At 45.6% G+C, this 26,807-nt stretch overlaps 1 protein-coding gene across 1 annotated transcript in view; it reads left to right on the plus strand.

The window, feature by feature from the left end:
• Positions 1-6,444: 6,444 nt before the first annotated feature.
• NDUFA3 (NADH:ubiquinone oxidoreductase subunit A3) overlaps positions 6,445-26,807 on the plus strand; it is a 157,507-nt gene continuing 137,144 nt past the window's right edge. Inside the window, exon 1 of the mRNA XM_077457062.1 lies at positions 6,445-6,590. Coding sequence (XP_077313188.1) covers positions 6,518-6,590 — 73 coding nt within the window. The 5' untranslated portion in view covers positions 6,445-6,517. The remainder of the gene's footprint in view (positions 6,591-26,807) is intronic.

Raw genomic sequence — 26,807 nt, forward strand, 5'->3', positions numbered from 1 at the left:
GAGTCAGACGATACAGGGAAGCCAGCTGCTCCTCGGAACTCCCTCCCCAGGTCTCGCTCCCACTCTCTGAATGTAGACCCGCTTGGTTTCTGCCGCAGAGGAGCTCAGTAGCTGGTATAGCGTGGAGATCATATGGGGGATGGGCTCGTCCCCAGCAAAAAGAAGCTTGAGAGGTGTAAGTTGAGAAGGGGATCTGACGGGTATGTCCAGCATATCAAAAAAATGGCTAAGCTGCTTATGTCGCCAGAAGTCCATTGGAAAACTGCCATGGCGAGCCCTAAGAGACTTCAAAAGTTTGCCGCAGGGAGCGTTAGGGTCATCCACCCATTTCTTAAAAAAGGCCCTTTGCTCCCCCGCAAGGAACCAACAGAAGCCCCCGAGCGGGGTCAATGGGGATCCAGGGGGCAAGAAGGAGTATAAGGCATTAATCCTATCCCAAACCCTAAGGGCCTGTCTCGTCAGGGCCCAGGTCATATCTGACTGCCCCCTGTGTTCCTTTGCGAGCCATGGGCATAGGCCAGGTCCCTGCCAGCCATACATTTTTACAGGGGACCCATAATCTAGTGTAGGTGTTGAAACGCCAATCCAGAATCCGTTGGAGGACAATGGCCTTGTAATACCTTTGGATGTCTGGAATCCCCAGGCCCCCACCCCCCTTGAATCCTTTCAGCACCCTCATGGCTATTCTAGGCCTCTTTGCATTCCACACAAAATCTATGAACATGCTGTTAAGCAAGGAAAAAAATTACCAGACAGGGGAATCCGCAACATCTGCAGATAGAATAATACTCAGGGAAGCACATTCATCTTAATAATGTTCACCCGCCCAAGCCAAGTGAAGGCTGTTTTAATCCAGAGGGAGAGGTCAGTTTTGAAAGTTGTCAGCAAGGAGGAATAATTGTGGTGGTAAAGTGTCTCATAACTGTCAATTGGATACCTAGGTACTTTATAGAGGACCTAGCCCATGTGAAGGGGAACGCCGCTTTTAAGCTATCTTTGAGAAAATGAGGGAGTATTTCCGACTTCGAGGAGTTAATTTTAAAATTGGATAAGGCTCCAAACTCAAGAAGTTCTTTCATGAGATTTGACATCAAGATAAGAGGCTCAGTGAGATGGAACAGAACACACACACATGTCCTCACTCCATCATCGCTCGGCACATGCATTCTAATGGATAGACAAGGGCAGGTGAAATGAAGGGGAGCCACCCCTTTTTAAAGGTACATGCAGCACACCAAACACACAGCATGTAGCACAATGGCTGCAAAGGTGTTAGTGCATTGCTGGACCAATAAAAATATGATATGAAAAAACTTCATGAGTTACAGAGGAGTTATTGTGCTAGAATTATTGCTCTCGCTCTAACGATGGCAGGGATACCTCACATTTACATATGTGGGCGTGACTTACATATGCGTTTGCTTCTGCACGCGAGCACAGAGGGACGGGGTGCTTTAAATTTTTTATTTCTTATTTATTTTACTTTTTATTTTTATTTTTACACTATACCTTTAAAAAAAATTTTGGATCACTTTTATTCCTATTACAAGGAATGTACACATCCCTTGTAATAGTAAAAAAGCGTGACAGGACCTCTTTAATGTGTGATCTGGGGTCAAAAAGACATCAGATCTCACATTTGCACTCAAATGCAATAAACAAATACGTTTTTTTTCTTCAATAAAAAAAAAATTCCCTTTAAATCCGTTGGGCGGAAGTGACATTTGAAGTTGCTTCCGTCATTCAGTGTTATTGCGTCTAGTGGGGGCCCTAAATCCCTCACTTGGCCTCTAAAAGGGGAAAGGATCAGATCGTCTCCGCCTACTGACTGCTCCGGTGAGGGGCGAGATGACCAGAACATGGGGGGAGGGGGGCACCTCTCCCACCACCGATAAAAGTGATCTCATGGCGAATTCGTCATGGAAACAACTTTTATCTTGAAGCGGACCAGCCACCGTTTCAGAAAATACCAGGGTTATGGCAGCTATCTGCCATAAACCCGTTTAACTTACCTGAGTCCCTTCATTCACTCAGCAGAGATGCACTCCCTCCTCTGCACGGGGCTCTTGATTGGATAGATTAATAGCCGCGCAGCCACTGGCTCATGCTGCTGTCAATAAAATCCAATGACGCGGGGGGGGGGGGGGGGCGAGTCCGGCATTCGTGTCTATGGACACAAATGCTGGACTCAGGACCGCGCCCGCAAAGGTAACCACCCGGGAGAGCGCTTCTCCTGGGGGTTGCCTGATAAGAGGAGGAGCCGATGAGGGACCCCAGAAGTCGAGGATTAGGGCCACTCTGTTCAAAATGAGCTGCACAGTGGAGGTATGACATGTTTGTTATTTAAAAAATAAATAAAAATGAAGCGCGTGGCCAAACATGATACTGTAAGGAGCTTAAAGTGGTGTTCCACCCAAAAAAATAAAAAATAAATTCATGAATGTGCCTAAAAATAATTGGAATTTTTTTTTTTTTACTCACTTCTAAGTGTTTTTTGCTAGGGGGTCCCTCGTAGTCTGCCTCCTTCAGTGCCTGGGCTCTTAACGTCTCTTCCCCTCTGCACAGGAAGGGCTCAGCTCTGCCCCCCTCCCTCTTGTCAATCATCTGGGACACGACAGATTCCAGATGATTGCGCAGCCAATCACGGCATGCTGCGGCGCTCACGCATGTGCAGTAGGTACCCAGTGTTACAATGCCAGAGCTGCCGAACGGAGGGGGAGACGAGCGGAGCTTTGATCTCCCGCATTGCTGGACCCTGGAACAGGTAAGTGTCCAATTATTAAAAGTCAGCAGCTGCAGTATTTGTAGCTGCTGACTCTTAATTTTTTTGTTTTATAATGGGAACACCACTTTAAAGTGGTTGTAAACTCTTACAAACCACTTTGACCTACAGGTAAGCCTAGATAAAGGCTTACCTCTAGGTCCAAGAAATATCTCCTAAACCTATACGTCATCGCGGCTCTAGCGAGCAGCAAGACCCGGAAGTCACTCCGGGATACATGGCAGCGGCGAAGATGAAGACGGAGGACCACTTCGGGGGCTTCGTTCTCAGGTAAGTTATTCATAATGAGCTAGTATGCTATGCATACTAGCTCATTATGCCTTTGCCTTGCAGGTTGCATTTTTTTTTTAACCACTTCCCACCCGGCCAATGTACATATACGGCCGGATGGGAGCTCTCTACTTCTGATAGGATGTTCAGGAACGTCCTTCAGAAGGAGGGGGATCGCGCCGATGTGCTCGTGTCACCCGGACACGGCTCATCTCGGATCGGCTGGAGGGCTCTATGATTGGCCCTCCTGATCACATGACGGCCGTGTCCAATCACGGCCGTCATGTGATGTAAACAAACAGCCGGTTGCTAGGCAATCGGCTCCTCCTCTCCTCACACAGAAGTCATCGCTGAGGAGAGGAGAGCAGATCGCTGCAGCCGGCTGGTGGTCAGTGAGTATGAGCTGTTTTTACAGCTTTTTACTAACTGATCACCAGTCTAGTGTAAACACACGTCACCACACAGTGTAAACACACATGTCACCACACATGTCCCCCACATATGTCCCACTAAAATCACATGTTCCAATGATTATCTACACACATATGTACGTGATCACCTGCACACATCTGTACATGATCATTTGCGTACATATGTCCGTGATCACACAAACCAATTATTATACACTTAACGGAATTTTTTTTACTAAAAACATGTAGCAGAATACATTTTGGCTTAAATTTATGACAAAATTTGATTTTATTGGATTTTTTTTAACCACTTGACCACTGGGCACTTAAACACCCTTAATAACCAGACCAATTTTCAGCTTTCGGTGCTCTCACATTTTGAATGACAATTAGTCATGCAACACTGGACCTATATGAAATTTTTGTCCTTTTTTTCACAAAAATTGAGCTTTCTTTTGGTGGTATTTAATCACCGCTGGGTTTTTTATTTTTTGTGCTATAAAAGAAAAAATACAGAAAATTCTGTAAAAAAATTGATTTTTCTTTGTTTCTGTTATAAAATTTAGCAGATTAGTAATTTTTTCTTCATAAATATGCAAACATCGCTACTTAAAAATCCCCATAGGTGACGATTTAAATTTTTTTTTACTGGTTATATGTTTTGAGTTACAGAGGAGGTCTAGCGCTAGAATTATTGCTCTCGCTGTAACGTTCGCAGCAATACCTCACATGTGTGGTTTGAACACCGTTTTCATATGTGGGCGGGACTTACGTATGCGTTCGCTTCTGCATGCGAGCACATGGGGACAGGGGCGCTTTAAAAAAACTAAAAAATTTTATTGTTCATTTTACTTTATTTATTTTAGTTTGACATTTTTTTCCCCAAAAATAATTTTTTTGATCACTTTTATTCCTATTACAAGGAATGTAAACATCCCTTGTAATAGGAATATGGCACGACAGGTCCTCTTTACAGTGAGATATGGGGTCAATAAGACCCCACATCTCACCTCTAAGCTGAGAAGCCTGAAAAAAAAAAAAAAGATTCTGGCTTTGATCGTATTGGAGAGTCGGTAGAAGCACCGGAGGGCGGCGGGAGGGGGGGGATGTCTATGGCTGGGTATTGCAGGGTATCACCAACTATGGCTGGGTATCTCAGAGTATGGCGTTGCAGAGTATTGCGTTGCAGAGCATTGCAGGGTATTGGCGGGTGTTGCAGAGCATTGCAGGGTATTGGCGGGTGTTGCAGAGCATTGCAGAGTGTTGCAGGGTATTTGCGGGTGTTGCAGAGCATTGCAGAGTGTTGCAGGGTATTGGCGGGTGTTGCAGAGCATTGCAGAGTGTTGCAGGGTATTGGCGGGTGTTGCAGAGCATTGCAGAGTGTTGCAGGGTATTGGCGGGTGTTGCAGAGCATTGCAGGGTATTGGCGGGTGTTTCAGAGCATTGCAGAGTGTTGCAGGGTATTGGCGGGTGTTGCAGAGCATTGCAGAGTGTTGCAGGGTATTGCAGAGTAATGGCAGGGTATTGCAGAGTATTGCAGAGTAATGGCAGGGTATTGCAGAGTGTTGCAGGGTATTGCAGAGTATTACAGAGTATTGCAGGGTAATGGCAGGGTATTGCAGAGTGTTGCAGGGTATTGCAGAGTATTGGCAGGGAATTGAGGGGTTAATTTTCGGTGAGCAGCTATGTGGGTACTGCAGATGGAGCCCACAGCGCTGCTGACACCGATCTCTTCCCCCTCCGCTGTACCGATCGGTACAGAGAGGGGAGGGAGGAACCGGCATCATAACATGACGGCGGTTTGTTTACAAGTGATCACTCCGTCATTTGACGGAACGATCACGTGGTAAACGGCCACGATGAGCGGCCGTTTACCGTGATGCGACGGGTCCTGTGGACCCGGCGGTCACGGATGCTCTCGAGTGCGCGCCCCAGGGGGCGCACGCGAGAGCGGAATACTGGGAGGACGTCATATGATGTCCTCCCAGAGTTAAACAACCACCCTGTAGCCATCATTCGGCTATGGGCCGGTTGTTAAGTGGTTAAAATAGAAAAAATATATAGTTTTTTTTCCAAATTTCCGCTTTTTTTGCGCTTATATCGCAAAAAATAAAAAAACAGAGTCGTGAATAAATACCACCAAAATAAAGCTCTATTTGTGCGAACAAAATGATAAAAATTTCATTTGGGTACAGTGTAGCATGACCGCGCAATTGTCATTGAAAGTGTGAGAGCGATGAAAGCTGAAAATTGGGCTGGGAAGGAAGGGGGCAAAAGAGCCCTGTATTGTAGTGGTTAAATAGCCTTTACTTCCTCTTTAAAGAGGAAGTAAACCCTGATGAGTTTACTTCCTCTTTCATTCCCTGCAAAGGCAAAGCATAATGGACTACTATGCATCGCATAGTAGCCCATTATGTGCCACTTACCTGACACAGGAGCCAGCGATGTCACCGCTGTCCCCTGTAGTCCGGCGCATCCATCTTTTCGGTGGGGGTCTCGCAGCTCCGCCGCTGTCATTCGGCGGAGCCACGATGACGTCACTCCCGCACATGCGCACGGGAGCCGACACGCGCTGCAGCTCCGTTGTTGGAAATGCCGCGCTCAGTGCGCCGCTGTCTACGGCGCATGCGCCGTAGACAGCGGTGCCTGTCTTTGGGCAAATATCTCCTAAACCGTATAGGTTTAGGAGATATTTCTTGGACCTACAGGTAAGCCTTAATCTAGGCTTACCTGTAGGTCAAAGTGGTTTGTAAGGGTTTACAACCACTTTAAAGTGATTGTAATCACTTTAGGCTCCTTGCACTATCATGTTTGGCCACACGCCGCAGGTCTCTGCAGAATAATAAATTGACAGCTCACATATTCTAAATGGATCCTGTAAATTGCTTTCTTCCTGCCTCACACACTGCCAATCATCCCTGTCATAGTTTAGCCCCGCCCGTTTACTCTCCTTGGCCCATAACAGGTTTTCTTCCTAGGCTGCTTCATCCCCTGTAACGATATATTCGGCGACCCCGGAAGTTTCTTAAGCAGAGGTCCTGCGTGAACAAACTACATGTCCCGACAGGCAGCTCGGCACGTCAATCCACTTCCGGACCAGATCGCAAGCAAAATGGCAGGATTCTTTAGTGAGTGTCAAGGAGAGTCATTCCCTGTCCTTGTCCTTGTGTTGATTCTATCTGGCCGTGTTGTGTAGAACACTATTTTCAGTTATGGCCCTGCAGCAGCGTTCCATTAATTGTAATGTTTTGTGTGTGCTTGCAAGCTTCTTCGATGAAGATGTTCTTAACTCCTTTAGCTAATATTTAAAATAGTTTTTATTATTTATTTGTATTTTGTGTATGCAAGATAGCAGGGAAAGTTAATATGTGTCATCTGCATATTTTTGATTGCCTCCAGGCAAACTGTGTAGTCGGTGTTGGGGACGTACTAAGCTGCATACAGTTATTGGGACGATGGGATTATTGGCTGCAATGCTCAGCACTCTCACTAGGTGCTAATATACTTTTTACACGCAAACTATATATAGTAATGACTCTGTTACTCAAAATATGTTCTTTTCCGCACTGCTTGATACTATATTGCAAGAAGCAGTCGCTAATGTCTAAATACAGAAAGTTTTTTTAGCTTTAAAGTGGTTGTAAAGGTAATTTTGTTATTTAAAAAAATAAAACATTTTTTATACTTCCACTGTGCAACTCGTTTTGCACAGATTGGCCCCTGAACCTGGTCTTCTGGGGTCCCTCGGTAGCTGTCTCAGCTCCCCCCCTCCAAGGACTCCTCATGTTCATGTGAGCTCCCTCGCATGGTGAGGAGTGCTTGCGGGCACACTCCCGTGATACAGGCGGCGGCCATAGCCGCTCACTGTATCACTCAGCCCGCCCCCGCGCCATTGGATGTGATTGACAGCAGTGCGAGCCAATGGCTGCGCTGCTTTTAATCCATCCACCATAACCAATCAACGGACAGGCTGAGCCGCGAAGAGGATGTCGGGGGCGAGCATGGGACTTTTGAGGGGTCAGGTAAGTAAAATGGGGGGCTGGGGGCCAACAGATTTTTTATTTTATTTTTTACCTTAATGCATCGAATGCATTAAGGTGGAAAAAATGTTTACCTTTACAGCCCCTTTAAAGCGTAGTTCCACCCAAAAATGGAACTTCCACTTTAAGTGACCCCCTGACATTTCACATTTAGCATGTCGTTTTTATTTTTTATGGGGGGGAGCGGATACCCTCTTTTTATAGAGCCATCCAGCTCCCACTTCCTCCTGGGGCTCTGCGGCGAGTTCACCCCCCCTGCAATCTTCTGGGACACATCACAGGTCCCAGAAGATTGCCCGGCCATTCACAGCACGGCTGTGAAGGCACAGCCAGGCGCCCACATTACAATGCCGGCACCACAGAGGGGAGAGAAGTGGGGCTTTGTTCGTCTGCATCTCTGGACCACGTGAGTGTTTCCGATTATTAAAGTGGTTGTGAACCCTTACAAACCACTTTGACCTACAGGTAAGCCTAGATTAAGGCTTACCTGTAGGTCCAAGAAATATCTCCTAAACCTATATGGTTTAGGAGATATTTGCCCGAAAATAGGCACCGCTGTCTACGGCGCATGCGCCGTAGACAGCGGCGTACTGAGCGCGGCATTCTCAACGACGGAGCTGCCGCGCGTGTCGGCTCCCGTGCGCGGGAGTGGCGTCATCGCGGCTTCGCCGAATGACAGCGGCGGAGCTGCGAGACCCCACCAAGAAGATGGATGCGGCGGACTACAGGGGACAGCGGCGACTTCTCTGGCTCTTGTGTCAGGTAAGTGACACATAATGGACTACTATGCGATGCATAGTAGTCCATTATGCTTTACCTTTGCAGGGAATGAAAGAGGAAGTAAACTCATCAGGGTTTACTTCCTCTTTAAGTCAGCAGATAGAGAGAGATATATATATATATATATATATATATATCTCTATATCTCTAATATAATCTAATATAATCTATTTTGTAGCTGCTGACTTTTAAATAGGTGGAACTCTGCTTTAAAGTGGTTGTAAACCCATATACAAACAAAAAACCCTGCAGGACAAGGGCATAATGAGCTAGTATGCAATGCATACTAGCTCATTATGAAATCCTTACCTTAGATCGAAGCTGTTGTGGAATCCGCACGCCACTGTGACCCGCGGCATGGCTCCCGGTACCTACAGGTAAGCTTTATGATAGGCTTACCTGTAGGTAAAAGTGGTATAACAGGTTTACAATCACTTTTTAATGCATGAAGATAAAAAAATTTCTGTGTGTGGCAGCCCCCCTAATACTTACCTGAGCCACATCTTGATCCAGTGATTTACGAGAGACTTGGCTGTTTGGGACTCTTTCTCCTGATAGGTTGAGACACACAGTGGGCGCTATTGGCTTCTGCTGCTGTCAAAGTCATTGAGCCAATGAGGAGAGGGAGGGGAGCCAAGCCACCGTTCTGTGTCTGAATGGACACACAGAACAGAGGCTTGACTCAGGTACCCCCATAGCAAGCTGCTTGCTGTGTGGGCATTCAGCAGGACGGAGGGGCCAGGAGCACCAGCGAGGGATCTGGGCTCTGGGCTGCTCTGTGCAAACCACTGCACAGAGCAAATAAGTATAACATGTTTGGTATTTTTAAACTGAAAAAAGCAAAACAAAACTTTATTATTACTTTAAAGCGGTTCTTCACCCTAAAGGGGAAGTTCCGCTAGTATTATCCCTCCCCCCCTCCGGTGCCACAATCGGCACCTTTCGGGGGGGAGGGGGGTGCAGTTACCTGGATAATCCAGGTAACTGCACCCACTTCCGGCCAGACCGCCGCATGGCTCCGCCCATCGCCGCATGGCTCCGCCCCCCCCCCCCCCCCGTTGTGTTCTGGGAAACACACAGTTCCCAGAGACGCAGCGGGGAACCAGCGCAGCGCGACTCGCGCATGCGCAGTAGGGAACCGGGCAGTGAAGCCCTCTTGCTTCACTTCCCGATTCCCTGACAGAGGATGGCGGCGGTGGCTGCAGCGAGACGAGCGATCGCTCGTCATCTGCCGCCGACATCGCTGGAACCTGGGACAGGTAAGTGTGATATTATTAAAAGTCAGCAGCTGCAATATTAGTAGCTGCTGGCTTTTAATATTTTTTTTTTTTGGTGCAGCTCCTCTTTAACTGTTCACTTGCTGATATATGCAGCTGTACAATAGAATCCTAGTAAATTAAACAGAAATAATGGAACAAATGAAACAAAAATGATGCAGTTTAAATTATAGTGTTTTATTCCTGCGCTACCACTGGTGATCTATCAAATGTCAGGGGCTGCTGCTACTACCGGAATGGATCACACCGTATCCACTTAATATGAAACTAAAGATATGTTGGTATTGCGCTGCCCCTATATTAAATAACCCTCCGAGGGTGATTAGTATAATGCCTAATTACATAAATCAATAGTGTAATATAAAAATATATATATAAATGTCTACTTAATAATATCAAAAAGTGCAAAGTGCTACATAAAATAAAATAAACACACCACAGAGGTGATAGAATCCAAATAAATGAAAATCAAGTGAACAAAGGTAAGTAACTAAAAACAGTCTCTTAAAAAAATTACTATTTTGATAAAGTGCAGAGAAAATGCAAAAAAAAAAGAAAACGCACTACAGAGTCAATTGAAAACCTCCACGGAAACACAACTGCTTCAATTGAGTGCAAAGCCAAAAACAGTGAATTGATCATAAAGTGCCAAGTGCGTCTTATAAATGTGCAAATAAGTAAACACTCTCCAGAGGTGATATAAGTGAACCACCCTAATAATAAACAAATGATATACAAGAAAATAAGAAAGAGTATACCTAGACCAAAAAGAGGGTACCCTCTCCTGATCACAATAAACTTTAGAATAAACAAAAAATATATATAGAATAAACAAAAAATATATATAGTAGTAAACGCACTACAGAGCCGGCTGTAACATACGTTATATCAGAATGAATCCGGCCTCTATAGATTACATATACATATTGAAATCCATCAAAAAGAAAAAGATATAAATATTCAAGTCCATAAATAAACAGTCTCCTTTAAGTGCAAGTGCTTTGTGCAAACTTGTGCAAATTCAACTGAGGTGTGGGTCTCCCAGTGCTTAATCCCGCTGTGATCACACTTTAGTGGGCAGTGGCCCCTTACCTATAGCAAGGAGGGATTCGCATAGAAGTATATAGATTTCTTTGTCTTCTCTCCTGGTAAATTTGGTCACCTTCTCCTTTAAATTGTATTCTTATTGCTCCATAGGACCCAATAGATTAATAGAGAGGGAATACCATAGTGTAGTATTTCACAAATAGCATTTATTAAAAAAAATTCATACACAGGGTACTCGCACATTAATAGATAGAAAAAAGCCTTTTTCTAGTATTTAGCAGAAAGTGCATCCACAGTCAGCTTCCTTCCCGTCCCTACGTGTGACGTCACATCACGTGACTTCATCAGGGAGTGTAAAGCACTACATTGTAACTGTTTTATTAGGAACCTGAAAAACAGTGTTTAAAGAATGAAGATTATTGGTTGCAGATACCAAGGGAAAACATTTGATACATTTCTGATGATGATAATGTAATTTTTTTTTTTTTTTTGGGGGGGGGGGGGGGGGGGGGATTAAGGATGGGATATCCTAGTTACACAGGAAAATATTTGAACTTTTTTTTTTTTTTATACACAGGAATTATGGGTGGAATATGATGGCTAAACATGCTTAGGAACACAGTTGACCTGTTTCTGATAAGGACATGGGTATAAATATTTTCCCACATAGGGATTATGGTGGGCATATCATAGATAAACATCCTATGTAATGTATTTGAACTGTTTCTGTTAGGAATATGGATATTATAATTTATGGGAATTGTGGATGGATGTTACACTTAACAAGAAACATATTTGACCTATTTCTGTTAGAAATATGCATATAATTATTTTTGGGTGGAATATCATGGTTACACATTCCAAGGAACATATTTAAAGGAGAAGTTCACATTTTAACAAAAAATAATGCAAATTTTGCAGGTAAAAAAAAGTGCATTTACTATTTATTTTCTTTCCGGAGCCTGTAAAGCATTGCACCATCGATCAGCAGATCGCTGATGCCACGCAGGTCTTCTTCAGACCTGTCAGTGTATCTGTTTTCTCGTACCTCATACAAGCAAGCAGATACTTACTGACAGGAAGAATAAATGAACTACCACAAAGCTCAACAGTACCATGGTAGTTCATTGAAAACTACAAGCCAACAACTGCAATGGCTGTCGGGACTTGTAGTTTTCCATTCACAGAGGCCTGTGAGTGAAGCGGCTGGGCAAGCGGAGCCCTCCACGCAGTTCTCCTGGTGTGGGGAGAGATGCCTCTGCCGGGGCCGGACCGCAAAGGTGACAGCGGTGAGTGGGCGCTGGCCTTGAGTTCTGGCCAGTGGAGCGCAGGACAAGGGTGGGGCTTCCAGCACGTCATTTCCTCTTCTGGTTGCCTGAACCAATGGTTGTTTATTTAAACGTCAGCCGCTGGCAGCTGGCTGTCCTGGGATCCCTGTGAACAAGGTGCAGCGAGATGATACTGCAAGAGGAGGACCAAAACGTGGAGCCAACGGCAGAGCAGAGTGGCAGTGGTGCTGACCCAGCTCAGGTAGGCAAATACTGGGGTTGTTTGTGCTAATGGGTTTGGAGGGGGGCAGGAGTGTGCAGCCCAGGGCTTTTCTCACCTTTTATTATTGATGCTGGATCCGGGCTGGAGAGCCTTGGGAATCCAAGGAGAGCGCTGGTTAGGAACACAGAGGTTATGGTGAAGGTGCACCCTGGGTAAGGCAGTGTGTGGCTGATGGCTTCTCTGTTCCAGGCTCAGCCCAAAGAACCAGAGAAGTTAAGGGGGAGGAAGAGGTGCCTGTCCTGTTCAGTTAAATTAATGTAGGGCTGGAACAAACCACTCTGCAAGCAATGTATTGATAAATTGGTATACAGTCGGCGGGGGATTGTAAGGGCTTAATTGCTGGCATGAAGAAGGAAACAACAGCAATTAAGTCAATGTTTTCGGACCTTAAAACCCCTAACCAGCCAGCGGAACACCCCTTGTTTCAGCTCTAGAAAAAGGTGACAAAACAGGAGAGTAAGATCCAGGTTTGGAGGAGCTGAGTGAAGCAACTTCATCCAAGGACCCTCTGGAGAAAGGGAACAAATCACCTAGATACAAGCTCTCGCTCGAGTTACAAGCCCATCTGGAAGGAGGAACCTCACAGAAGGAAATCTTGGATTCACTCCCTATGCTGCAGAAAGCAGCAGGTTATATGGCAGACATCTAAGCTGAGTCAAACTCTTGACTAAAGCTACAGCCTTGATAAACTCATCACAAAGGGCTCTGTGATTAAAATCTTGGTCAGGGGAACCAGCCTCCACGGTAACTGTGGCATTCCTTTTGAGGGGGACCTTTTGTTTGGACCAGACTACGGCTAGAAAGAAAGCCTTTCTGGTTAAAAATAAAGTCCCAGCAAGGAGTTTTTTGTCTTTTTGCCCCCAAAGGACACCTCCTCATCCCACCAAAGAGCCAGCTGCATGTGGGGGAGGGGGAAACAGAAAGGGGGCATCCTTTTTACTCTAATAAAAAACAAAACAAAAAAAAAAAACCCTAATTTGGTTTCAATGGGAGGGAGAGTGGCGTTCTTTTTCTTCTATAGGTTATAGTTCAAGGGCAGTCCACCCTCAAGACCCTTTGTAACCTCCCCTCCCAGGGATCCTAAGAAAGCATCAGCCCTTCTATCTCAAATTGATGATAAATGAAAACACAATTTTCATGGCAAACGTCATTATTTTTTTTTTTTTCATTATTTTGTTCACCTCCAAATTGCTTTATGGCTTTCCTCGATTTGAGGGACGCATACTTACACAATCCTGATCCACAAGGACTCATTAAGATTATAAGTGGGGAAAGGACATCTGCCACCTCCAGTTCAGAGCCCTGCCTTTCGGCCTGTACTCATCCCCCAGGATTTTTACGAAAGTCCTGGCAAAGGAGCTAGCCCCCCTATCTGTCATCCTGTACTTGGACAACCTTTTATTTTTTGCTCCCACCATGCCCTGATTTTACAGCAGGATCTGCAGGTGGGTATTCCTTTCCTGAAAGACTTGGGGTGGTTGGATGAAATCGAACCTGACCCCAACACAGGACCTGGGCTACCTAGGATACAGGGGGAATTCAGTAGAATGGGTACCCGTGTACCCATGTAACGAAATAAAGGCCTTTTATTCAAGAGCATCTGAGTCGCCAGCCCTTTTCTGATTCAAATTCAGTAGCGAAGGTAAAAAAAAAAAAAAAAGTAAAGGAATTCACTGCCTGGTTTCAGAGCAATCTGGCAGTGTCCGTCCGAACAGCCATGTCGGGTTTTGGTCTCTGGACAGTGACTATCTCAGCAGTTCCGTGGGTGAGGACCCATTTCAGATGTCTCCAGGCTGATATCCTGAATTGGGACTGGAGTCAACAATCTTTGGATAGGACCTTCCGTTTATCTCCAAAAACCAAGAGATCTCTATGGTGGTGGAGGGGTGAGAAAACTTCTCCCATGGTCTTCTCTGTTCCTTCCTGGTGTCAGTTTGCATCACCACAGAGACCAGCGCCTGGGGATGGGGCTCCTACTTGGGAACTAAAGTGGCCCAAGGTTTTTGGTCCAGAACGGAGTCCCAAAGATCGGCCAGTTGGAGAGAATTTTGAGGCTGTTTTGGGGGCTCTGAGAGCATTCGTCAAGGAGGTGAGGGCTAACCACATTTTAAGTTGTTTCGGACAGTGTAGTGGCAGTCTCTTGTATCACGTGGTCCATCCCTGAGACTCTTGACAAGCATCATTCTTTTTTGGGCCAAGGTCAACCTGTGCTTGATCTCAGCAGTTGACCTCAAGGGGTTTGACAATTGTCTTGCAGACTGAGTTGTCATCAGGTTCACAAGTCAGAATGGTCGCTGAATCAGGACATTTTTCAGCTAATTACAAAGAAGTAAGGCATTCCGCAGGTGGTTTTATTTGACAACAATTTGGCAGAGACCAGCGCCTGGGGATGGGGATGCTGAATGCTGAAAGCATTCCTTTTTAAAGAAAAAAAGAACAAACAAACCCCGTGGCCGCTCAGCAGTGATTTTTACCCCACCTCGGCCGCCATATCAGCTGTTTGTAAGGCGCCTGAAGTGGGAAAACACTTTCTTTTGAAAGATGAGGGAGGGGCCGTAATTAGAACGGGGGGGGGGGGGGGCTAACAGCGTCAGACACTGGCTGCACGTGGAGGAAGTTTTTAAAGCACTGTGTGTGTAGCTGCTGGCCATGGAAGGACACGTGAGCAGGAGGTGGCTTACTTCAGGTTGGTGACACAAGCATTTCCCTTTGACACATTATTACTTTACCAGGCTGGGTATTAATAGCAGCTTATAGCGCTGGACTATAGCCTAGCAGTGTACATTCTTTTTGGTAGTGCCTCTGCTTTTGTGCTTCAGGCTATGAGTGGAAAAGGGACTAGGAACTCCTCTAAAGGGTCAGTAGTTTCACAATAAACGAAGTCCATTTCCAAAAGAATGTCATCCTCCTCTGAGAGTGATGCGGCCGGTCAGATTGAGCCGTCAGGGGAGACTGTTGTTGCAACTGCACTAGACACTTAAGTCCCTGTATATGTGACACAGGAGGTTTTCTCTTCTACCATTTGTAATTTTGGAAAAGAAGATTGATGCTATGATATCTCTCCATAGTGGGTCTAAACATAGCAGATCCCCATCCAGTGCTCAGGACCCTCTTATTGAGGTGCAAGGGGCAGGGAATCGGGAAGATCTTCCAAAAGATTTGGAAGATACTAATATATCCTCTTGTGAGGATCCTAATATAGAGGGAATACCATCACAAGACAGGTTGCTTGTGCACTTTCTTACTAGTTTGGTTCATTCAAACCTTTTTTTGCTGCCTGCAGCGCAGGCTCTTGATGAACCCACAGTGGCGGAACTACCGCCATAGCAGCACATGCGGGCGCTATGGGGCTCGCAGTCAAATGGGGCCCGGTGAGGACAGGCACTGTGGTCCGCGGGCGGCTCCGCGGGTGAGAGCTGGCGGTCCGCGGGCGGCCCGCGGGTAGTCCGTGGCTCCGCGGGTGAGAGCGGGCAGTCCGCGGGGGGCTCCGCGGGTGATAGTGGGAGGCAGATGAGAGTGGCCGGTCCGCTGGTGAGAGAGTGGGCGTGAGCGGGCTGGCCAATCAGGGAGCTGACGGGCGAGGGAGCATAGAGATGACATCATCTCTCGCCGCCCTCTCATCCCTGCAGTGCAGTTCCCCCCTCACTGTGCAGGCAGCCAGGAAGCAGAGAGATGACATTATCTCTCTGCTGCCTGACTGATAATCTGCTGGCTGACTCTGTGACACAGCAGGAAAGTGGCAGAGCAAGTGACAATCCATAATGTGTGGCAGGCGACGTGGCAAGTGACAACCCAGGACGTGGCAAGTGACAATCCGTAACGTGTGGCAAGTGAAAATCCATGACGTGGCAAATGACAATCCATAATGTGTGGCAGGCAACGTGGCAAGTGACAACCAGGGACGTGGCAAGTGACAATCCGTAACGTGTGGCAGGTGACATGGCAAGTGACAACCTGGATGTGGCAAGTGACAATCCGTAACATGTGGCAGGTGACGTGACAAGTGACAATCCGTAATGTGTGGCAGGTGACGTGGCAAGTGACAACCCGGGACGTGCAAGTGACAATCCATAATGTGTGGCAAGTGACAATCTAGGATGTGGTAAGTGACAATCTGTAATGTGTGGCAATCTAGGACGTGGCAAGTGACAATCCGTAATGTGTGGCAGGTGACGTGGCAAGTGACAACCTGGATGTGGCAAGTGACAATCTGTAACATGTGGCAGGTGACGTGGCAAGTGAAAATCCGTGACGTGACAATCCGTAATGTGTAGCAGGTGACGTGGCAATTGACAACCCGGGACATGCAAGTGACAATCCATAATGTGTGGCAATCTAGGATGTGGTAAGTGACAATCTGTAATGTGTGGCAATCTAGGACATGGCAAGTGACAATCCGTAATGTGTGGCAGGTGACGTGGCAAGTGACAACCTGGATGTGGCAAGTGACAATCCGTAACATGTGGCAGGTGACGTGGCAAGTGAAAATCCGTGATGTGACAATCCGTAATGTGTGGCAGGTGACGTGGCAAGTGACAATCCGTAATGTGTGGCAGGTGACGTGGCAAGTGACAATCTAGGACATGGCAAGTGACAATCCGTAATGTGTGGCAGGTAATGTGGCAAGTGACAATCCGGGACTTGGCAAGTGGACAATCCGCAACATGTGGCAGGTGACATTCTGCAACGTGTGACAAGTGACAATCTGCATCTGGTGGCAGGCGACGTGGCAAGTGGACAATCTGCAATGTGTAGCAGGTGATGTGACAAGTGACAATCCTTAATGTGTGGCAAGTGACAATCCAGGACATGGCAAGTTACAATCCATAATGTGTGGCATGTGACAATCCATAATGTGTGGCAAGTGACAATCCAGGACGTGGCAAGTGACAATCCATAATGTGTGGCAGGTGACTTGGCAAGTGACAATCCGCAACATGTGGTAGGTGACATTCCGCAATGTTTGACAAGTTACAATCTGCATCTGGTGGCAGGCGATGATGGCAAGTGACACGCTCAGGGATCCCACTGATTTTGCATTATGGTGAGTTGAACTATTTCATTTTATATAACAGAACAGAAATTGGTTAAAAGGCCTGGAGGTCAGCAATGTGTTCCCTTCAGGGGCTGCATAGAGTATACTGCATACTTTGTTATTCAAAATGAATATAAGCCGTTGCCTGGGTACTGTGCCACATGGGTGTGGTAGTCTGTTGTTTAATGGCATTAGTTCATTTTTTTTGGTGGGGGGGGGCCCATACAACATTTTGCTATGGGGCCCTGTGATTTCTAGTTACGCCCCTGTGAACCCACCTCTGGGATCATTAAAACCTCTCCCATCTGGGGATGCTTTTCCAATTCATTTATGGCTAAAAAAGCTTATGTATTCTGAATGGGTACATCCGGATAAACAATATTTATCCTCTTAAGAAATTCTCCACATTTTATCCTATGGAAGAGGTTTTCTATAAGAAATGGGAGTTCCAGCAATGGATGCTGCAATTGCCTCAGTGAACAAGTCTCACGTATCCAGTGGATAATGCGCTAATGTTAAAGGATCCAACAGATAATGCTTTTTGGAAAGAAGTTCCAACTTTTTATGTCTTTTAGCAAGTTCAGTAGAGTAGCCGGTTCTTGTGGCAATGGTATCTCAGTCCATTAAGGAACAGTTTGTGGAGATACTCAAGATTCTGATTAGGAGGCCTAGCAATGGGCTAGTGTATCTGACGTACTATGTTTTCACAGTAGACTCTATGAAGATTCTATCATTCAAGCCTCACGGCTTATGCTTGGACTAATGCATTCTCGCAGAATTCTGTGGCTGAAAAATTGGTCAGCCAAAGCAGCGTGTAAAAAATCTCTTGGCCAGTTCCCCCTTCACGGTGAACGGCTATTTGGAGATGATCTGGATAAAATACATCCAAAGGATCTCTAATGGGAAAAGTTCTCTTTTACCAGTAAAGAAGTTCAAACATTTTCTCCTTTTTTATGCGTGCATCCTCACCTGTGTCAAGGACATCAGCCTCTACGGCCTCAACCATCAGGTTCAAGGGGAAGACCCCAAGGGGCAGCACCAGGGTCAAAAGAGATCTTGGGGCAGAAAGCCCACAACGCAGAATGCTAAAGCCTCCTTATGAAGGGGCACCCCCGTTCGCTCGGGTGGGGGGAGGGGAGGCTCTTGCAATTTTCAAAGATCTGGCAGGAACGATGTCAATACAGATGGGTGACTTCTTCGGTTTCTCTAGGTTACAAACTAGAGTTCCGAGAGTTTCCGTCCTCGTTTTCTAAGATCAAATGTTCCCAGGGATCCAGAGAAAAAGAAGTCTTTCTAGCTCTGGATCTATTATCCCAGCTGTTGGCATCATAGGTTCCCTTAGAGCAGGGGTCTCCAAACGTTTTAAATAAAGGGCCAGTTTATTGTCCTTCAGACTTTAGGAGGACCGGATTGTGGCCAGCAGGAGTAACAACGGTCCTGACATTAGTGGGAGCAAACATTGGCACATTTGGTATTGGGGGGTGCCTCATTGGTATCCTAGGGAAGCTTGGTGTCCCCATTATTGGTGTCAGTGGGAGAAAGGGTGCCCTGTTTTTGGTGTCAGATGGCAGAATAGTGTTTCGTATTAGTGAGAGGAATAGTTCTCCAATGGCCAGATAAAGGCGAGCAAAGGGCCACATCTGGCCCCCGGGCCGCGGTTTGGAGACCACTGCCTTAGAGGAACAGGACACAAGTATTCAAACCTTTTCACAGTTCCAAAACCAAACGGTGAGTTAAGACCCATTTAAGAGCTCAAAGATCTGAATCGGGACTTAAACATCCAATTCTTTCACATGGAGTGAATCCGATCGGTTGTTTCCATCCTGCAAGGAGGGGAGTTTTTGGCTTCAATCGATGTCAAAGATGCATATCTCCACATGCCAGTATTTCCCGCTCACCAGAAATTTCTGCACTTCAAAATAGAAAATCATAATTTTCAGTTTTTGGACCTGCCATTCGGTCTAGCCACATGACCATGGGTGTTCTCAAAGATTCTGGCGCCTCCTTTAGCCTATTTAGACGATCTACTTTTAATAGATCATTCAGAGTCTAAACCAGAGTGTGATCACAGCTGTAAACTACCTGGAATCTCTGGGTTGGATACTCAATCTAGAAAAATCCTCCTTTAAAACCATCAAGGAGATTACAATACTTGGGGCTGGTCATAGATACCGTACAGAAGAAGGTATTCTTACCCCAGACAAGAATCGGTTCCATTTATAGGACTGATTCAACTTGTCAAAGCAAAGAAAAATCCTTCTATTCGGCTGTGTATGAGATTGTTGGGTAAAATGGTGGCCTCATTCAAGGTCGTCCCTTATGCGCAGTTTCACTCAAGACTGCTTCAAAACACTATCCTGTTGGTCTGGAACAGATTCCGGCTTTGGTTTTTCCAATATGCTTGGCTCCCAACGTACGTCAGAGCCTAAATTGGTGGTTGATATCCAGCAACCTCCAAAAGGGGAAATCTTTTCTGCCAGTATCCTGGAAGGTGAACAGATGCCATCCTTCTAGGCTGGGGAGCAGTCCTGGAAGAACATTCTGTCCTGGGCAGATGGTCCAAGTTAGAGAGGACCTTGCCTATCAACATTTTGGAGATTCTGGCAGTACGTCTGGCCCTAGAATCTTGGACGGTCAGACTACAGGATTGTCCTGTCAGGATTCAGTCCGACAATGCCATGGCTGTAGCTTACATCAATCACCAGGGGGGCATGAGAAGTCGTGCAGCCCAAAAAGAGGTGAATCGTGTTTTTAGCTTGGGCAGAACACAACATTCCTTGCCTATTGGCAATTTTCATTCCAGGAATAGAAAATTGGCAGGAGGACTACTTAAGTTGCCAACAATTATTTCCGGGGGAAATGGTCTATTCACCCCAACATCTTCCTAGCGATATGTCAGAGATGGAGTATTACGGACGTGGACCTGTTCGCGTCCAGATTCAACAACAAAGTCTACAACTTTGTTTCAAGATTGAGGGATCCGCTAGCATGAGGAACAGACACATTAGTCTTCCCATGGTATCAGTTTTCACTGATCTATGCATTTCCTCCAGTTCTGCGTCTTCTCCGTAGGAACGAAAGGGGGTGATTCTGGTGGCCCAGAAGATCTTGATTTGCCGAGATCCTAAAGATGGCGGTAGGAGTCCCTTGGACTCTGCCATTATGGCCAGACCTTCTCGCACAAGGTCCGGTATTCCATCCTACCTTACGGACGCTAAATGTAACGTTTTGGCTATTGAAACCCACGTTCTAAAGGATTGTGAGTTATCTCCTTCGGTGGTGTCTACTTTGATTTAATGCCAGGAATCCGGCTTCCAGAATCATTTACTATAGAGTCTGGAAGGCATATGTTTCTTGGTGTGGATCCAGGGGTTGGTACCCCAGGAAGTATGTCATAGGTTGATTTCCTGAAAATGGGATTAGAAATGAAGCTGGCCTTGAGTACTATCAAGGGCCAGATCTTGGCCTTGTCAGTGGTGTGTGCTTTTTTTTTTTTTCTTCAACGGCCTCTTGCTTTCCACTCTCTGGTGCGTAGCTTTATACAGGGGGTAACACAGATTAATGCCCCTATCAAGGCACCTCTAAATTCTTGGGATCTATATTTTGGTCTTATCGGCTTTGCAGGGTCAGTCTTTTGAGCCTTTATGGGAAACTCCCTTGGTTCTTTTGACAAGGATAATCTTTTTGGTTGCAATTTCTTCTGCTAAGAAGAGTATCTGAACTAGCGGCTCTATCTTGTAAAGAGCCATATTTGATCATGCATAAAAAAGTGGTGACAGGTTTTTCATTTAAACCAGGATATTATTCTTCCTTCTTTTTTCCCAGAGCCTCAATCTAGGGAAGAGAATGCACTACATTCCCTTGATGTAGTAAGAGTGATCAGTCTATTTAAAGGTGACCACTAAGGTTCGCAAAACAGATGCTTTTGTTTGTACTGCCAGAAGGTCCAAAAAGGGGACAGGCAGCATCAAAATCTACTATTTCCAAATGGATTTGTCAAGTGATTGTTAAAGCTTACGGCTTAAGAAGATAATTCCTCTTTTTCATGTTAAAGCACACTCAACCAGGGTGATTAGTGCCTCTTGGGTGGTGCATCATCAGGCCTCTGGCTCAGATCTGTAAGGCCACGACTTGGTCTTCAGTTCATACATTTACCAGATTTTATCAAATCGATGTCAAAGATCATGAGGATATTGCCTTTGGGGGCAGTGTACTGCAGGCTGCTGTATGAGTCCTCTGGCCTCCTTTTTTGTCCTACTTTTTTGTTGTCTCCCTCCCTTTAGTTGCCATTGCTATGGGATATCCCATATAGTAACTACTATGGCTCTGTGTCCCCTGATGTATGAAAAGAAAACAGGATTTTTAATACAGTTTACCTGTAAAATCATTTTCTTTGATGTACATCAGGGGACACCGAGGTCCCTCCCTTCTTGGTATACACCTGTATTGCTTGGCTACAAAACTGAGGACTCCCAGTAGTGGGAGGGGTTATATAGGGAGTGCACTTCTTGCCTTGGGGCATGCCAGTGTCCATCACTTATCAGTGGCCCTATAACTCATAGTAACTACTATGGCTCTGTGTCCCCTGATGTACATCAAAGAAAATGATTTTACAGGTAAGCTGTATTAAAAATCCTGTTTTTATGTTTTGGAAAGTTTTTTTTGTGCTTGGTTACACATCAGAAAGGTGTCTACACGTTTTCCAGCCATCTTGGAGTTTTCGCAAGACTGAGCGACCCAAGGGTTGGCCATCAGTACATTAGCGAGCTGCAAGGGGTTTCTATCTCCTCGTCTACAAATTTGAGGACAGGCTAGAAATCCAAGGTTCTTGCCAAACGTGACCTTGAGGTTACCACAGGTAATCGTGAGGAACTTGACTGGCCTGCATGGAGTCCTGACCTAAACCCAATTGGAATACATTTGGAATGAATTCGAGTGGAGACTGTGAGCCAGACCTTCTCGTCCAACATCAGTGCCTGATCGCACTAATGCGCCACTGGAAGCATGGTCGAAAATTCCCATAGACAAACTCTTAAACCTTGTGGACAGCCTTCCCAGAAGAGCTGAAGCTGTTATAGTGGCAAAGGGCGGGCCAACTCAATATTGAACCCTACTGACTAAGACTGGGATGCCATTAAAATCAAGGCAGGCACTCTAATACTTTTGGAAATATAGTGTATTGGACCTATTTCTAAAAGGAATATTGGAATAAATATTGTACTGCATGGGGATTATGGATGGAATATCATGGTTGCTCTTACAAAGGAACATTTTAACCTATTTCTGATATGAATATGCATATAATTATACATTTTTCCACATGGTGGTTTATTGGGAGAATATCATGGCTTCACATTCAAAGGAGTATATTTAACCTATTTCTTATAAGGATGTATATTATAATTTTCGACATGGGATTATGGGGCAGTTATGGTTACACTAAAAATATAATCATGGTTACTTTTCAGAAACTGGTTAACACATTATTTTCCTTAAGTGTAAACATGAGATTTCCCCTCACAATCCTCATATTTAAAAGTAATTTTACCCACTTTCTTATTAGAAACAGGTCAAATGTATTACGTGGGATGTGTAACCATGATATTCCATCCATGATCTCCATTTAGAAAAATAATTGCATGCATATTCTTATCAGAAATAGGTTAAAGCGGAGGTCCACCCTAAAATGGACCTTCCGCTCATCGGAATCCTCCCCCCCCTCCGGCGCCACAATTGGCACCTTTCAGGAGGGAGGGGGGTGCAGTTACCTAGATAATCCAGGTAACTGCACCCACTTCCGGGATAGCTCTCTGCGGAAAGGGGCGTATATTACGCCCCTTTCCGCAAGTGCCCGGCTGCCTGCTGGGAAACACACAGATCCCAGAGGCAGCGGGGACCGTCCTTATTGCGCAGCGCGACTCGCGCATGCGCAGTAGGGAACCGGGAAATGAAGCCGAAAGGTTCCATTTCCTGATTCCCAAACCCAAATGGCCGCGGCAGCATCCGAGTGACGATCTAGAGATCGGCTTCGGGTGCCGACATCGCGGGCGCGCTGGACAGGTAAGTGTCCCGGCGGACTCCCGCTTTAAATATGTTCCTTGTTAAGTGTAACCATGTAGAACAATAAATTTATACCCATTCACCACCAAAGAGAAAGCCACTCCAGGTGAGCACATTAGCCATCCATCTGCAGCATAGCCATAGTTTAGGTGAAGGTGCTAGCACAGCTCGTCTGCAGATACACAATCAAAAGAAATCTGGAATTCGCTGCAACACTTCACCTTTTATTGATCCTTCATGAAAAGGACATCGCAGACAGTGTGGGGTACAGTAAAAGTTGACTTGCTTCATGCTGTGGCTAATGCTTAGTCAGAAACTCAAAGCCTTGGTCAAATTATGTTATATGGGATGTGTATCCCTAATATTCCATCCATGCTTGCATTAGGAAAAGTTCAAATATTTTCCTTTGCTTGTCTAAGTATGATATTCCATTCATAATTATGAAGACCATGTAGATAAAAAATAAAAAAAATCCCATTCTGTACAGAAATGCATTCATTTTTTTTCTTTGGCATGTGTAGCCTGTACTCTTCATTTTTAAAACCATGTTTTGCAGGTTCCTAATAAAACAGTTCAAATGTAGTGCTTTACACAATACATTATGTCTGTTTTTAATTTTTTTTTCCATTATTTCTGTTTAAAGCGGAACTCCACCTTAAAAAAAAAAAAAAAAAATATTAAAAGTCAGCAGCTACAAATACTGCAGCTGCTGACTTTTAATAAATGGACACTTGCCTGTCCAGGGTGCCCGCGATGCCGGCAGCAGATGACGAGCAATTGGTCGTCTCTCGGTTGCCCCCACCGCCATCCTCGGTCAGGTAATCGGGAAGTGAAATGTTGTGGCTTCACTGCCCGGTTCCCTACTGTGCATGCGCGAGTCTTCACTGGTCCCCGTTTGTGTTCTCGGAACTTTGTGTTTCCTAGAACACAACGGGTGGGGGGGGGGGCGCCCACTGGGGATATTCTGCGGCTATCTATGCCCAGAAGTGGGTGCAGATACCTGTATTATACAGGTATCTACACCCCCCCCCCCCCCCCCCCGAAAGGTGGCAATTGTGGCATCGGAGGGGGGGGGATCCGATGAGCGGAAGTTACACTTTAGGGTGGATCTCCGCTGTAATTTACTATGATTCTGTTGTACAGCTGCATATATATCAGCAACTACTTCTTGCAACATAGTGTCAGTGCAGAAAAGATACACATTTTAGGTAACAGCAAGAGCCATTACCATATATGTTTTGTAAAAAGTAGCCAATAATCCCATCATCCCAATATGCAGTTTGGTATGCCTCGTTTTAGTGTGACATGTCAGTTTGAAGTGGACATTCCGTGAAAATGAAAGTCCTGCTTTACTGACATCCTCCCACTCCTTGAATAGCAATAGCTTTTATCCACGTCAATATAAGGCACTTTCTTTATCGTACATCACGGGACACAGAGCACCATAATAATGACTATCTGGGTTATACGCCACCTATAGGTGAATGGACTCTGGCAATCAATAGACAGGAAGTTCCCTCATATAACCCCTCCCATACAGGAAGTACCTCAGTTTTTATGCCAGTGTCTTGAAGGTGATGGTCGTGGCTGTTTGAAGCTCTTCAAAACGTAATGATGTTCCAGTAAAGGTGCGTTCTGATCGGATCCATTCGGATGGCATGAAGGCTAAAATGGATGGTACCCAAGCCTCATGGGTAGGAGAAAAGATTCCTCGAGGTTTTGCCTGTAATGCAGTCTTACGGAGCTGGATCCTGCGTAATGGAAACCTGTGTAGTGTTTGTTCTGACAAAGGTGCTTTCCTGCAGGGTGTTATACAGGTCCAGTGGAGTGGACCCCCAGATTAAGGGGGGCCCAGTCTCTGAAGGTCTTTTATGACAAAGCTGATGGGTGAAGATTGGACTCCTGTTATGTTCAGTCCTGCAGCAGGAATGGTAAAGTCAGCAGTTTCTCTTTAAAAAAAAAAAAAAAGACAGAGAGAAATCTGACTTTCTATTCTCCCAGTGGCCACTGGGAGCAGTGTGCTGTTTAATCATGCTATGTACTCTTATTCATGTGGCTGTGGATTCTTCTCCAGCCACTGGAGGGCGCAGGCTTGCTCAGTATGGCCTATTTTTATATAGGCAGGAAGTGGAAGGGCGGCCATGCCATGTGGCTACAGGTTAAGTAGGCCTTTGGAGACATGTATATCATTCAACCACCAGGGCGGCACCAGAGGTCCTACGACTCAGGGAGGTGTACCACATTTTGTCTGGGACAGTACAAGTGCTGTCTCCATCACCAATATTCCAAGTATAGGATAGTAGCAAAGGGAACTCTGCAGGGGAATCTACTAGATTCTGAGTTCTACAACAGTTGGGACAGGCGTGTCCAAGACAAGAGTCCCACTGCCAATGGTCGTACATACACTGGTAATACCCTGAGGTCTGGTTCTCCCTTATTTGACACTGTTTAGGATTCTATCACATCTTCTACGAAGAATCCGTAAGGTGGTAACACTGATATTGGCGTTGGCCAAATTAACCCAGGGAGGCCTGCTACGCAGATATAGTGGGTCTTGCTGGGGGTTACTCCTTTTGGACATACCCAGTCCGGGCGAGAACTGATGGTCTTGAGTCCTGTATCTCAGCACTGTTGAGCCCCTGGAAGCCAGCTTCGGGGGAACTTCAGTTACAGGACCTGAAAATATTTTTTTGCCTGGCATGAAGCCAGATAGTGGCACCCTCAGTAATATGTAGGTGGGAGGTTTTCTCTTGCTCCAATCAGGAGAAGAAAGGAGTTAAGGGTCAGGGTTCATCGCTATTCCCCCCCCCCCCCCCTTTTTTTTTTTCTTTTCCCCATACAGCAGTTAACTTGGACAGTCCCACCTATCAGGCTATTCTTGTGTCTTGAATTGGTCTTGACTGTCATTGCAGAGGCCACTTTTTGAACCAATCGGGGGATTTTGTTGGTTTATCTCAGGTGGCTTCTTTGGTTGCTATCACTTCACAAAGTGGAGTGTCAGTATTGGCGGCTCTTTCATGCAAGGAGCTATTCTTGGTCTCGCATCACAAGGTGATATTGCATCCCCATCCATTTTTATTTTTTTTTGCTTAAAGTAGTTTCTAGTTTTTCACTTGAAACAGGACAATGTCTTGCCTTTTTTATTTCTCCTAAATCTGCAATTGGCAGGAGAAAGATCACTATCTACTCTAGAGGTAGTTCGGATGCTTGGGTCTACTTGAGTTATCAGTCCGCAAACTTGGTTCTGCTGCCAGAAGAGCCCAGGAAGGGCAGGCAGCATCCGGGTCAAATATTTAGCAGTGGATCTGCCAGTTTATCAATGATGCCTATGGTTTAAATGGCAAAAAAATATATATTTTTTTTCTGGGGAGAGATTCTCTACTAGGAGCATCTTGGGCCTTCCATCATCGGATGTTGGTGGCCCAGGTGTACAAGATAACTATTTTGTCTTTGGTTTATACATGAGTTTTTTACCAGGTCGATGTCAATCACGTAGAAAATACTGCCTTTTGGGCTCAGCGTATTACAAATAACGGAGTAGGTGCTTCTTTGGTG

Source organism: Lithobates pipiens, unplaced genomic scaffold (genome assembly GCF_037356315.1).
Source record: "Lithobates pipiens isolate NorthernLeopardFrog02 unplaced genomic scaffold, aLitPip1_a1.2 Scaffold_27, whole genome shotgun sequence".
Lineage (NCBI taxonomy): Eukaryota > Metazoa > Chordata > Amphibia > Anura > Ranidae > Lithobates > Lithobates pipiens.